Genomic DNA, 15426 nt, shown 5'->3' with positions numbered 1-15426 from the left:
GGCTCCCGCACTGCGCCTGCGCGCCGCGGGGCACGCCGGGAGTTGTAGTCCCGCCGCCCCGCCCTGCGCCTTCCGGCATGGCGGGCACGGGCACGGCTCGCCGCTGGGCCGGGCCGGGCCGGGCGGGCGGCGCTAACGCGGGCGGGGGTTCGGCTTTGGGGCGGGGGGCTGGCTCTTCCTGCAGCCCGCCAGCGGCTGTGCTGAGCCAGGCAGCGCCCGTAAGGCTACAGGTTGCTCGGCCCCCGGGCCTTGGCCGCAGCACCCAGCGGCTGCCATCCCTCTGCGGAGCGCCAGGGAGGAGCCCCCAGCCCTGCGCGGGCACCCAGCCACCCTGGGCGAGCGGCTCCCTCACCGCCTCACAAACAAGCCCGGCGCCCTCGCTGGCACAAATGAAAAATCACCAACCACAGGAATATCCAGGCGCTTCTGAGCAACCACAAAGCCCTTCCCTACATCTGTGTTTGAGGATAATGACTAAGAGCAACTGTTAATCAACAACCCAAACCCTCCCGTGGGCCTTTGCCTCTCGGGTATTAAACCAGGCGACAACATCCACAGGCATTTCCCTGACAGAAGCGGAGCTGGGGAGCTGCAGAGCCAAGGGCTCCAGCCAGGCACCCTGCAGGTGTGCCCGCACCCCTCCCTGGCACGGCTCAGCACCTCTCCTTCTTCAGATGACACAAGTGACAGCGACCTGCGAGGCACTGACCAAGCAGAGCACAAGATCCTGCGACCACCTGAGCCACAGCTGCTGTGCTGGCACCACCCACACACCCATCTCCTCTCTCCTTCAGCACACTGCTCCAAAAATATATTGCTCTCCATCACTGGCTCCTTACAACCTAACAGTCTGTTCCACAGAGGCACTTGGGCAGCTCAATAAAAAGCTTAGAAAAAAGCAAGAGAAGAAATAGTGAAGTGCCACCCTCCTCTTCACCTGGTAGATCCATGCCCTTCAATCCTGGAGGCGCCACCATCATGCCTTCTCCACCTCCTTGCTGTTCACCATGGCACACATGCCAAGTGACACGGCGCTCTGTTGGCTTGGAAGAAGAATGAGTTCTTCTGCCAAGCATGCTGAGGTTGAACTATAATGCCAGCCTGAGCACTTCGGACCAAAGCGCACCTTTTACAGCTTTTCTCTCCCACAGCAATTTAATATCCTATAAATTAGCTCGCTCTGTCATATTTTGGTCAGTTAACTGAAATAACAGACAGATGCTCAAGTGAAGAATTCAATGTATATTTATTATTCACAGTTAATTACTATCTACCAAATGCTGCTGCAGAGTTAAAGGATTAAGTACATAGGCCTTTTTTATTTAAACACTGATTTTTTTTTTTTAATATATATACACACACAAGACATATGTCTGCAAGGCTGCATGATATACACCAATTCCAAAATAAGGAAACAATCAAATGGTCCAGGTGTAGAATGCCATAGATTCCTTTTCCAATCACTTTACAAAGAAGGAAGAAAGTGAGTAACAGCTAGCAAGGAGAGGGGGAGAAAGTAATACTCTACAGGATAGCTCTCTCTTTCATCTGCTGGAAAATTAAAGTGTAAGGCAGAGTCCATCTCAGGAATAAAACATTTGTAACACTTAGTACAAAAAAAGGCACCCTCCAACAAAAGATTGCCCGTGCTTAGCCAGGGCGGGAGGAGATCTCCGCTGTAGTTTTTGGATTCGTTGGTGGGGTGATCCAGCCAAATGGCCATTGAAAGGAAAAATAACGCAACTGAAGATTGGCACAGAGAGCGGTGCGAGCTGATTGCTTTCCTTTCCGTCCAATTTAATGTCACACTGCTCTGGTGGAGGAGCAAATGGCCACAATAAATGCCATTATGGTGCGGGGTGGGGATTACAGTCATCACACAGCCTGCTGTGAATGGGGAGCGGGGTGGGGGGAATCTACTTCAACAGTAACACTGACCTGAGGAGGGAGGAGAAACTGGAGAACAGTGATGGCAACCCCACTTTTCAAGAGCGACACGACTGCAAATATTCCTTATCCAGGCCAAAGAGACAGGCTGATTACATGCATCATGTAGAAACATTCACTAATAGCATAAAGTTTTTTCAAGCACTATTTTTCTTGAGGTTTCTCTGCATTATAAAGTTTTCCATCAAAGGAATGTACATTTAATAGGACATCTCAGGGCTATTATTTCTCAAATTTCCCCCTTAACCCTCCCTCCCCAAAATATTCTTCCTCATTATCCCTGGTCATAACTTCCCCCTTTCTCTTACTTCTTTTGAGGCTCCTGGTTGCAGCTCCCCACCTCTCACAGCAGCCTAAGCTGCCACTTGAATGCCGTGATTTTATTTCCCTTGGAACAAGGGAAATTGAACAGTAAGACAAATCTTAAGATTAAAGCTCCATCTCTGTTTGTAGATTTTTCTCAAATGTCCATTGATAAAATCAACCCTCTTTTACACCCTTCCCCCAAAAGTATTTATTTACACATAGGCAGAAAAAAAACCCCCTCTGAAAAGCTCTGGACTGTCCTTTTAACGTAAGAAATAATAAAAAAGAAAATAAGGGAAAGGCACTATGGAAAAAATTACAGAATGTGCTCAACCGTACACCTTTAAGAAAAAACAAAAAAGCTGTCAGCGCAGCATTAACAGACTTCAGTTGTACATTGGAGCTTCTCAAAAGCAGGTCTGTGACTCAAAAAAAAAAAAACCCAACACAGAACAAAAAGCCACAGAACTCTTCTCCCTTCCTCTGCTTGCAAGCTGCTGAGCTTGAGAAGAAAGTGCCAGAGGAGAAGAGACAATAAAAATTCGATTAATAACTCATCTTTCCCAGGCAAGAAGAGCTGAATGTTGAAGGCAAAAGCAGAGACTGATGATTTTTGTTTTTTTTTAAAGGCAGGACTGTGGATTTGGTTCTTCTCTCATGTCCCTTCATGTCAAATGAAGACCATTTGCAGAGAGAGAAAATACCAGCAGAGTTTCTCCCTTTTCCTTTAACTGCATGGGTAGGACTTTATATGGCATTAAAACTTCATGCACTGATGGACAGAGGAGGAAGGGGAAACAAGAAGAGTGAACAAAAGGGGGTAACCCAGGAGCAGCTGAGGAAATTTGTTATTTTCATTTTTTCTCTTTCTCTTTTTCTTTTTTTTTTTTTTTTTTTTTTTTTAAAGATAAGTTTTGGTGTGTAAGTTGAACTCTTCCCTGCCTCCCCCCCCAACCCTGCCACCTGCCCCTGCCCCCCCACCCCCCCCCACAAGTTCCGTACTGAGTGAAGGAGGATCACCTCACGGTGAAAGATGACTCAGGTTTTATCGCCGTGTGATTTTAGGTCACTGGCTGCAGTTAGGCTCTGTATGTGTATTTACTGTTTCTCTGGTTTCTTTAAATAATCTCTAATATTTATCTCTAGATGTTCCGGTTCACCGGGGTCACGTAGTTGCGTGGAAACATGCCCGTCTGTCCGTGGCAGGCTCCCTTCCACCAGTTGGGGTCAGAATTGTCAAGGACTTGGATAAAGTCTCCCCGACGGAAGCCCAGCTCTCCTTCCTCCTGGGGATCAAAGTCAAACAGGGCCTGAACGTATGTTGGTTGCTGAAAGGGGAAAGAAAAAGATACACAAAGTGAGAATCATCCACAGCGCTCTAGACATCTGCTCCCTCAGGCAGGACCTTAACTTACACTGGAGTTTAACAACAAACATTTGGGTTGTTTCATTTCCCTACAAGCCAGCTTCCAACATCTGTAACAAGACGTTAAAATAGGAAAGTACAGTCTAGAGAAGACCTTACAGAAAAGTCAGGTTTCTGTGAAAGAGCCGAAATAAAGATAGCACACGACTCAAATGTTTTCCTAGCATTTTCCAGTCTTCATGACCTACTGTAAATCTGTAGGCTATTGCAATACAGTAGTCTCTTTGCTAATTCATTGTGTTTTCACCAACAGACATTATGAATATAACTGATCTACCTAACACAAAGCTGTTGATACACAAAACCTGGATGTTGGCATTTTACACATCTTCCTTAAAACTCTCAAGTATAGAGAAATTCTGTCACAGAGCATTTTGCCTGGTCAGCAAATACTTCCATCCTTACGGAAAAGCTAACAGTCTACTTAAAATAGACTTGCATTCCTAAAATCAGGAAGGTATCTTCATGCTTGTCATTTTCAGTCAGCTCTTCTCTCACCCTCTGTTTCACTGACCCAACAGTGCAGAGCCAGATGTTAGTTCGGACAAACCGGTGCCCACAGCACCTGGAGAAGAGTACGAATTCCACACCCCCTGTCTTCAAGCTAGAACTAGAATGCTGCACAAGGAAGCAAAAGGATTTATCCAAAAATGACAAAAGATCCAGTTACATGCAACGTAACATTCTGATTGCTCTGGGAAATGGGACAAAACAAAGAGCTAGAGATGCATACACAAGCTGCTCCGCTGGCACGTAGCAGTAGGTTTTTGTTTCTCTTAACACTGGCTAGATCCAAACCAGATCCATATGTTACTACCTGCAACCACTTCTTCAGGAAAAACCAGTGCCAAAGCTTCACCGGCTACTGAGGTGTACAGTTCTGGCTATAAACCAGTATAAATAGAACTATCCTTTCTTACTATGTCCTAAACAAGGAGTAAACCTCTTTTTAATGCACAGGAATCAGATGACCTTCCTGCAACAGTATCCATAAACATTAAGACAAGCCACTAGTTCACACAACAGTAACACTTTGCCAGGACTGGGGGGGAGACTGAGGAGTTAGCAGGTGGGCTCTGCACAAACATCCAGCTTATCCACCAGTATAATACTGGCTGCAGGATCTAAAGACACACTTTCACACACAAGAAAAACGTCAGTCAGCTTCCTTCCACCCCTATTTATTTAAGATGCAATCCCACTTCAGACTGTGGTTGCAATAGTTCATGAAGTGCATTCTATGAAGACACTTCTCTTACCTGTGGCACCTGTTCAATGTCCCGGAGAAATATTTGCTGGTTCCTGGAGACAGATGTGGATCTGTGATAATCTACCAGCTCGTTCAAAGAATTGAACTTCACCACCCAGAGGAAATATTTGCCAGCCCCATCTCTAAGCACCTTGAAGTGCTGCACATCATTTCCAAACCTGTGCGGAAAGAATGAAGAACGCAAAAAAAACCATATTATTAGTCACCGAGTACTCCTCTTTTGGGATTGTTGGCACAGAGTTTGGAACAAAAATGTCCTTCAGGGACCAGTGCAAACTGTCAATGACACTGATAATATAGATACCGATTGGCTGCTGTAAAAAAGATGTCCACTTGTCAATTGCATTTTACAGAAATCAGTGATGAGAAAAATGGAATCCAAATACTGAATTTATTTTGAAAAAAAACCCGCAAGATTCACGTGTACTTTTCTTACAATAGGACTTCAGTTTAAAACCAGCTTTTCAAACCACTCTGAATCTGCAGAAGTTTGAGGTCTGTTTGTAAAGGATTTCTGGTGTCACAACACTTTATCTTGGATGACATGCAATATTTCAGCTATTTTACACTACGTTGCCACATAGCTGGCATCTGGTACATGTACTACTTCATGTGTGCATGCAGTCACCTGAGTCGCTGAAGACAGCACACAGAACACCAAGGACACATGCTGTGGGCTTTGCAGTACAAATACCAGGTCACATTTACAGTAGCTGCACCATGGTGCCTTCTGCTTCACGCTCCCAAATAGAAAATTTTGAAGTCAAACAGTACAAGCACTTTGCTTTAGCTCTTCACCCACAGCAATTTCACAGCAGTTTAGGTTTGTGCTGCTCTTGGCCTGTACTTCTCACAGCACCACTCTGTGAGTGGTAATTCAATACATAAGCACCAGTCCCATTATAGGTAAGTTACTGGGAAAACACTGCCACAGGGAGGGGGTAGGATTGTCTCTTTTGGCAGGAAGTCTGGTCTTATGCAAAAGACTGTCTTGCAAAACAAAAGGCTCTCTCTAGTCTTTAAAAAACAAAAAGAAAACAAAAAACCCCCAAACCCCCCCAAATGCTCAGAAGGTTATGCTGCACATGTAATGCAGCAACTGCAACTCTGTGTTAACAACTCTTTCTGACAAATAATGGCATTCAGCTGAAGCTACTTTTCCAACAACTTTATTCTGAATAAAGAGGAAATCCAAAGAGGTCCATTGGGATTTTCCAGATGAATGGCACTTCGGTATTTTTACTTCAGTCTAAAACACTGAAAACAGAAGACAACTTGGCATGCATAGCTTCTATACATTGGCTGAAAAAGTAGGCACTATCTTGGCTACAAAGCTAACACTAAAGGACTCATGAATACTGCCCTCTGCTTTTCCTTCCTCAGCCTGAGAGCTTCGCACCATTTCAAATCCTGCAGATCGCTGTTTAGGAAAAAGACTTCTAAATTAAACAAACAGGGGGGAAAAAAAAAAATCAACTGAGAAATTACCACCAGATGGCAACACTAAGCTGACAGGCAAGCAGAGCTATGCTATCATAACTTCATGTTTCTTAAAGGAATGCACTTTCTGGAATGAAGCTTCCATTCATATCTGGTATTCCAGCTCAGCTGATTATATCCAAGCCAGAAATATAAACATCTCTAACATCAACAGCTTTAATCCAGTCTGTTGGTATGACTCAGTGCTACTGTACAGGACGGCAAAAATTTGGTTACAGACCAAAGATGACCAGAAAAAAAAAAAAATCAACACCCTAAACATGTTGAGACAGATCACCGATAGCCACAGAAAATAGAGCAAACTACGAATTATGCATGGATGATCAAAAATTATTGTTAGGTTCTAAAGAAAATCTTGTTCATTTCTGATAGGAAAGAGGAAGATTACAGAAAGTAAAAAAGCTCAGCAAAATCAACTGCTGAGGATAGAATCCCACCTACCCCCAAGCCACATTAAATTACATCACATCCTCCTTCATGTTTCTAATACGTCTATCTTACAGTGACTTCAGACGGGCAAGAGAGGTATTATGTGGGTCATGGCTAACTAGCAGGCTCCTGCTGGTTAACAGCCAGTACTTCTAGTATGGTTACTCAAGGATGAGAACTGCTCCTTCTCACTTCACTGTTATTAGACTGAGTTTCTCTACCAACGTGGACCCCACTTGTGAGAGATCGAAGAGGCCTCTGTTTTCACAGCTACATGTCCCAGTGCTAGACAACATTAATATCCCCAAAGCACATGCCAAGCAGACATGATAAACATATTTGGAAGTGTACCATACAGAGAGAAGAGTAATAACTTGTACTGCAGAAGAGGAATGAAGGAGGATGGGAGAAAATACATACACACTGGGCACTCTGTAGCTGTAAGGAGGAGAAATAGGATGCACAAATAAACCAAGAGAGAGTGCTTGGGACTACATGAGCCGGAGAGCAACGTGCCACCACGTCAGCCCTGTGGGCTCATCACAAACCAGAACGTATATATTTGTTCTGTTAGAGGAGGAGTATCACTGGAAGGACAGAAACATGACAGAGCATCTGGAAGATTATTCCTGCTTTTCAGCATTGCCAATCACCCGCCCTTTACTGACTAGTCCAAACGAGCAGTAGATGGCCTGATTACCCCACACGATTGCTTCTGGGCATTACTTACTTGACTGAGAGGGAGAAGTCCCCAGGAGCGCTCTCACTCTCCCTGATAAGGAAGGCACCGTCGTGTCTTTGTTTGCCTAACATCTCTTCAGCCTTTGCTCGGGGAATCTTTCCAAAAAACCACCTGCGTAGCGAGGAAAAGAAAACAATAGGGAAAGTTAAGAATGTCAGTCCTTTCATGGAGGAACCAGACATAGATATTCACACAAAGATGAAACCACTGCTAACAGAAATAACTACACTGCACCTCGCTGCCACTGCAACACAGGCTACTGAACCCATGCAGCTTTTCACAATGTTTCGTCCCAGCAAGGAAGCAACCATGACTCGTTAAGTAGGTGCTTGCAATAGCCCTATTTCATCCAATTTTGCAATGTGGTAAGAGTGAAATCCTCAAATTACAGGATTTATTTTCAGAGGTGGAAAAAAAAACTCACTCAGAATTTAATGCATTATTCACATTGTTTCGCACTCCAGTATATCTACAGTTTAGCATATAAAACAACACAATGAGAACCTAATGTACACAATTGCTTCACAGCAAAGTCCTGCTTTGTGAGACTAAGATGACTACCCTGGGAACTTGCTACAACCTTGGACAAAATTAAAAGGTCTACTGTGGTCTGCACTGTTATCTTAGTAATTAGACCTCATAACCTCAACCTAAAGTTTAAATGCCTAGCTCAAGCAAGAAACTTGAGTCCCTTCCTCTGTCACTAAGAAATGAAGTCTCACGTCTCTACATGTGAAGTTTTAATTGTTCAAACTGTATGATGCCATCAACTCTGAGACAATGAAGTAGCCCTGCACTACTGGCTGGTCACTATTGAACTCCCCTATGATAAAAGCACCATTTATTTCACTATTAGTACCCAAAGATAATCAGTGAGGGGTAATTACACAGTCTCCTTTATTACTTAGGCCTTCTAAGGATAAGTCACCCATGCCGAAGCCATGATTTACAGAGCAGAAAATATAGAAAACTTAAGTTATTAAGAATTAAGCACAAAACCATCAATATTTTAGCAGGTAGAAATGTTTTAAAAAAACAGTAGTATTTGCAAAATGCAAGGGAAACGTAGAAGGAAGATCCTGTCTATAGATTGACCCATCCCGCACAAGTGGAATGTGCATTTTAACAAAAGCAACTGTTGGTCTATTTTAGATCAGGTGGTTTTTAAAACATGACTGCTTCAGCAGAGAGAAGGAGTAGCTTTATTCAGCAACTGGCTGCTCCTGCAGCCCAGAGTCCAATCCTTCTGACCCCTACCACAGCACTGCAGTCAAAGACGGTATCGTGTCAGAAAGCTAAGGCACGCAGGAGCGGAGTTACACGCAGACCAAGTGAGCAAAGTTCCCTCAAAGTCTCTCTCTGCTTCACTGCAGAGGAGTGCAGAGCTGGGCATGCCATTTGGTTCTAGGAAAGATGCTGGTAATATTTTTTCAGTAGCCTATTTTCTTGCTTTCTCCTACAGTTAGGACCATCTAGCAGTCACATGAAATAGCTGCACCATAGAAGCCACATCTGAAGTTCGTGAGAGCAGCACAGAAATCAAAGCCACAGGCTGACCACCTCCACACACACTTCAGGCAACCAGATAGTCAGCACTGACCAAACAGCCCCCCACCCCCCACCCCCCAGTCACGGGATTCTTACCCACATTTACATCTGCATTTCCAAACTAATCCAAGATTAAAGGCAAACAAGGGCTGAGTGAGTGGTAGGTCACATGGTGTGGGAAAAGCAGAACCATCTTCACAACCAAAAAGTACAGCTTTCAGTTCTGAGTAACAGATCACACAGGATAGAAGCACTTACCACAGCCTGTAAGCATGCAGATGATTGACCTTAGAGGAGGGCATTTACTAACAAGCTCCACTCATAAAGTTTACTTTCTACAGCGAAGGTTTTGGTGCAGCAGTAAGACAGAAGTTGCAGAACCCTCCCTGAAACAGTTGTTCTTAAAAGATGTCACAAAGTCACATCTTCCTCTCTAAGAGTAAGCTATCTCTAGAGATGAAGGAGGCCCAATTATTCGATTACCAGACTTGCCAGCTCCTGGTAGCTCTCACTAACTGCCTTCAATATCTGCTCACCACAGGAGGCTACACAAAAGCACATTCCTGTATTATATCAAGGTTGATGATGTATTTCTACTATATGCAACATACTCAATAAAACAGCTCTAGAACATCCCCCTTGTAAAAGGGGTATTCACTCTATTTAGCTATGCAGCTCCATTATGAAAAGCATTTTGGCACTGAAAATGATACATCTTGTGTTCAAACTTGGTTTCCGTGATCACCTATACGTGTTCTACTTGCAATGCTTGCTGTGTACTTTTTATCCCCTGGAATGGAAAAGAAAAGTTTTCTTTCACAACGATCCTATTTCCAGTGAAGAACAACAGGGCATTCAGTACTTTCTTGGTGGTTTAGCATCTGCGCCACTTCTCAGCACCCAAGGTGGCAGGGAGGGAGTGCCTACCTGTCTCTCACTGCACTCTGCTGCCTTCAAACTCAACCAAGAGAAATGTTTATGTGACACACCTTCAGAATTCCAAGGCAGTATTTTGTTTCCTGGGCTTTGGGCACAATTGTCATAAAGATAAGGAAGTCTCGATTTTTGCCTCTACCAAATGTTACATGCAGCAAGCTTTGTGTTATGTTTTTAGATATCTTGCCATAGTCCTTGTTTACAAAGTGTTTTCATTCTGTTTAGTTCTCAAATAATCTCCATTATTTACATATGGCTTGGAAATGAAAGCCTCATCTTAAAAAACCCAAAACACCTCACCCATTTCTGTAAAACAGAAAGCAAGCCTGAAAGAGCTCAACAGAATGTCTATCATACTTCCTGAAGTATACCCTATTTTCCCCCTAAATTTTACTGAATCACTACAAACTAGAAGTGTATAATTCGACTGAAGGAAGTAACATTTCCAAAGCAGCAATATCAAGTTCTTATTCTGCCAGCTGTTTCTAAGGCACTGTAAACAGAAAGACTAAAAATTGTTCACAATTCTTGAACTCTCTTGAAGTTTTATGACTTTGTTACCACTTAGCCAAAATAAAAGGAGCTTGAATTCTAAATAAAAAAAAAGATGAAAACCCCACAGATGAAAGAAACAAAGGAAAGTTATTTTGCAGGACTACTCTCTACTTAAGAACGCACTTCTACAGCATCAAGTATTGTGTACATATGAATCTTTGCTGCAGAATGACTGAAAAAAATAATAAAAATCACACATGGAGAATTAGGCCAAAGAAACTGTCCACAACACTCCCACAGCTTCCCTGCTGAAGGGCTGAGCTTGATAACACTTGTCTCCAGCTAGCTTTGTAATGTAAGTGAAACTCATCCAGTCAGCACCGCAAAACCAAATCCAGGCATTACTGCTGATGCTGCACAGCTAGAGGGAGATGCATTGATTGGTACAACACAAAGTTCACATTGCTTTCAGACTCGCTTCAATAGGCAGTTTGGCAATTCTTCTGCCTTTCCTTAGCACAATCACGTAGCTTGGCTGATTTCCTCCACATTAAGTTACGATATTGCAAAGTGAGACTGCAGCAGTTATCTTCAAGAAAAACAGATTACAAACACCCTGAGCACTCACACCGTGAGTCTGATCCAGGCTGCTTCCTAAACGGCAAATTCCTCCCCTGCCCCCTCCAAGAGAGAAAAGTAGTCCTGCCACCAAACCGCCCCGTTGTGCCTTCACAGGAAGCCTCCCTGCCCAGAGTTTCCTGCAGCTCTTCTCTGAGTGTCATGCCTCTGTCTACTTACATCTTGGCTTCGTTAACTGACGTGGCAATTCAGGTTAACGCTTCAGAACCCAGGTAACTCAGCTGGTGACCAAGGCGTGCCACATGTTCCTTTCAGCTTCATTTGTGATTAGTTACAAAGGAAGCTAAGATTTGCAAAATAGAAGCAAGAAACACTGCATTTAAGACTAGCTGTGGGGCTGGAGGATTTAGTCTCATATCCTAGGACAGGATTCAAAGCCATTTTCAGTTGCTTTCTTTCCAAACTTCCTTGAAAAGCCCTCACGCCACCTTCCCACAACTGAGAAAAGGAACATTCTCTTTCTCACTCCTAGTCGGCTGCCTGCAATTTGCTTTTTGTATGACCTGTCTGACTGGAGAGCTCTGCATTACAGCTAAGCAAACATTATACTATAAAAACTTTTGCATAATTTCCCAGGGTTGTTAATGTACTAGTTAAGACTCCCAGCACTGCTGACACACAGAGCTAACTCATCCAGCTGCCGTCAGCAGTTTAAACATCTTCAGAAAAGGTCAAATTAACTATGCTTAAAAACCACTAGCAAATTCTCCCACTTGCAGGCTCAGATACTGTTCATTCCCTTTTGATATCAAAACTGAAAAAACTGACAGCTGTATCTCTCTCAAACAAAATACCTGCAAAACTGCTATAAGATGACGTATGATGATTCAAACCAAAGAGGGAGAAATGGCAATGAGAGAGAGATCCCCAGCAGACTAGCATGATCAGGGTAAACTAGACACGTTACTGCAGCAGACAAGGCTTTAAACAATTTCAGAATTTTGTGTGTTCTTGCTTCACTTCCCACTTGGCTGCACTAAAGCAGTATACCTCCTCTTCTTGGGGCACCGTCCCACAGAAGCTCCCTTCTCCCATTTCAAAAGGCCCCTTAGAAAAATAATTCTTTTTTGGATTTAACTGCAGTATCTTCATGATATAATCACAGTCAACAATTAACAAATCAATCATCAGTTTTTTGTAGGCAACAAACACTACAGCTTCTCGTAAAAACCCTAATTACAGGTTTTGCTGTTCCTTCCTAAACCTTTTCTCGCTTTTGAATCTGTTACCCAGAGCTTGCTGTTTTCTTGTTCAGATGTGCAAGGATCTCAAAGCTTGGCAGAACCAGAATTTAATAGAAGACAGCAGAAATATATGAACTAACGAAAGGCACATACCCATTCATGAAGTGCTACTATTTTCATATGCTAGATTCTTTACACTAAGAGGAAATGTTCAAATTAGTTACTCAAATACAGTTCTCTAGAGTTGCAAAACAATGCCAGTGTACTTGTATAACAGTACACACTCTCTGAGGTCAGTCTGTTTTGTGAGGAAGGTTTTGGACCAGATGACTGTTAGAGGTCCTGTCTGACCTAAACAGTTCTGAGATTCTATACTCAGGATTTGATGTAGACATACTAAGAATTCAGCTCCAAATATCCTTAAACATTTTTCTGGTGAGCTGTGAATCCACAATTTTTACTCTTATCTGCTATGCTAAGTAAAATAGAGAATCAACACAAGAACACAGTCGCTCTTTTTCCAGGGGCAGTGGTGGTGACAACTCTCTACCCCAGTGTTCTGCTGGTTTATGCCTGCCATTGCCAAGATAGTCCATCTGACCCTACAGCAAAACACCAGAAAAGTTTCCAAAAATACCCTGCTGTATAGCTAGCTGTGAAATGAGTTACAGTAAACAATACCACCAGAGATAACACTATAGCCATACATTTTGGTAGAAATGGCAAGGTATGCTTTGCAAAGTATTCAGCAGAAAACCTTCCTTCTGTGGAGAGGATGTGCAAAAGTAAAATCAAGGGAGCCTATCACCAAAGCTCTACTTACGGGTGTGGTTTCATTTCTATGTAGTTCTTGGGAATGAAGCCATCTTTTCCATTGAGTTCTGCCTTGTACCAATTCTGATCGCATTCTTCATTCAAAACCTGAAGGAAGCAAACAAAAAATAAGCTTTACACATTTCAAGACACAGCAAAAAACCGATGAAGGTACTAGCTTATTTTTCCCATTCTTGTTTCAGAGACTGCTCTTGTAAGATGAGCCTATTAAAAAAAAAACCTGTGCTAGTCATGCTACTCCACTGCATCTCATGAATGTTTGGAACTGTTGTGAACAAAAAGCTGAATGAGTAATTTAAAATAGCCAAAGGATTTTAGTGCCAAAACCCCATGCTTTAGTGAGAAAGTCACTGTAAGTCCACAGGTACTTTTAACAGGGTAACTAGACTGAGATCCGTGCCAAAGATTAAGTTGTCTGTCATCACCAAAAACTCTGCCCAAAATCTGCAAGCCAAGAAATTCCATATCTTTATCACTTCTAACAATCGCTTTTTTCCTGAATTCAGCTGACAAACCTGATGCTCTCAGCAGAGATGTGATTTTATCCAGCTTTTCTGCATTTGCACTGGTTGCACACTGAATATGTTAAAGATTCTAGGCAACATCTACATTATAAACCATTTTACAAGAAAACTCCCTCATGATGTTAGTACAGGCTCAGCTGCAGATCCAACTGACAGCTTCAGCTGGTTTTGCTGATACAAGTTAAAACCAGGTTAAATCAGACAGCATAAACAGTGACCTGCCTGTTGAGCATTTTTTATGTTAATAAAGTTAAATACATACAAACAACGAAAGTAGATAAACAAAGATGTCCGTCCCCCTCCCTTTAAAGGGATACTTTTCTTACTATAACTTTATTCTAAAACGAATGAAAGATCAGCAGTCACAACAGAGAAACCACAAGAACAAGTAGCTTTAAAAGCACAAATTGCTATTTCAAAGCATACTCGCTCTATAAACTTTGTTGTTTTATTTTTCATTGAAATTCTGCCAACTGGTACAGTGCAACAGGCAAGCCTGGTCCGCTAACTGAAAGTAGTCTCCCGAATAAAGTGGTATTATGTTCTGTAAATAAAGCCATGCTATAGTTTGAAACTACCTCCTCAAAAAGATATTATTTGGAGACATAGTACAGAACCTGCCTCCCCTTTAGAATTAAGCACCACACCACTGCTTTTCCCTGGACACTTTCATTCCTTCTCAGCTTCCTGAGGTTCTTCAAATTGGCGATAATGGCCAACAAAAGCTGAATCTGGTTTTGTTTTTTTTAAAAATATATATATACTTAAAGTCTCAAGTCACAAAAGTAGCACATCATTAGCATTGGCTGAATGTGGGAAGATGAGGAAATGCAAAGAGAAAGAAAACATGAAGGCAGATCCGGAGATCACATACTACATACACACAGTTATGGTGAAGGTATCCACCAAAACCCCAAAATCTTCGTAAGCAATTATAGCAGTTTCTGATTCCCCCTCCCCCCCCAATCTCACTAAGTTTCTTTTTTGGAAAGGTGATGAGAGGAAACAAACAAACAAAAAACCTCAAAAGGAAAAGCAGACAAGAATTTACAGGTGCAGGCCTTAAAATTCTTACAGCTGATGGAAGTGCTTCAAACTCTAAACATCATAAGTTTGCTGCCTTTCAAAAATACATGACATATCAACACTTTGATCTGCCCCACTGTTGCCCACTACGTCTAAAAGAGAAGAACCTCAACACCTACCAAAATGAAATCCAGTAAAGCTAAAAAGAGAACAGAATCTGAATTTCCTCAGTGAATTACAGTGCGTAATGTTACCCGGCTGCTCCTTAACTCCCAAGTGAAGAGGCTGATGGTAGGATGGACATCCCGCGGGCAGCAGCACTTCCACTGGGGAACTCTCATAGTAGCAGGGACACATCTACAAAACTTGGGGTGAGCAAAGATATGTACCTTTATGGCCCAATTCAGGATATTTTCAGTGGAAGAGACTTTATATACTTAAAAGATCCTAAGTACTTTTATATGGATAAAAATATTGAAGCTATCTTTTCTGCAGTTACTACTCTGGGCTCCAATTTATTTATTTACAAGCATTGTTTTAGCATGCATTACAGTTCAGCCATTTAGCAAGAATGATTTGACCACAGGTCATGAGCAGTTCAAGTGTGGCTCTGTTACAGG

At 42.6% G+C, this 15426-nt stretch overlaps 1 protein-coding gene across 3 annotated transcripts in view; it reads right to left on the bottom strand.

Annotated features, from left to right (window-relative positions):
• Positions 1-1227: 1227 nt before the first annotated feature.
• Positions 1228-15426, bottom strand: part of GRB2 (growth factor receptor bound protein 2) — a 61925-nt gene continuing 47726 nt past the window's right edge. For all 3 annotated transcript variants that reach the window (XM_027795606.2, XM_013304228.3, XM_055797359.1), the window contains 4 exons: positions 13246-13343; positions 7609-7731; positions 4939-5107; positions 1228-3581 (listed from right to left, as the gene is read on the bottom strand). In XM_027795606.2, coding sequence (XP_027651407.1) covers positions 3396-3581; positions 4939-5107; positions 7609-7731; positions 13246-13343 — 576 coding nt within the window. In that variant the 3' untranslated portion in view covers positions 1228-3395. The remainder of the gene's footprint in view (positions 3582-4938; positions 5108-7608; positions 7732-13245; positions 13344-15426) is intronic.

Source organism: Falco peregrinus, chromosome 2 (assembly GCF_023634155.1).
Source record: "Falco peregrinus isolate bFalPer1 chromosome 2, bFalPer1.pri, whole genome shotgun sequence".
Lineage (NCBI taxonomy): Eukaryota > Metazoa > Chordata > Aves > Falconiformes > Falconidae > Falco > Falco peregrinus.
The sequence above is the reverse complement of the archived record's forward strand: the minus strand, read 5'-3'. Positions and strand labels throughout refer to the sequence as shown.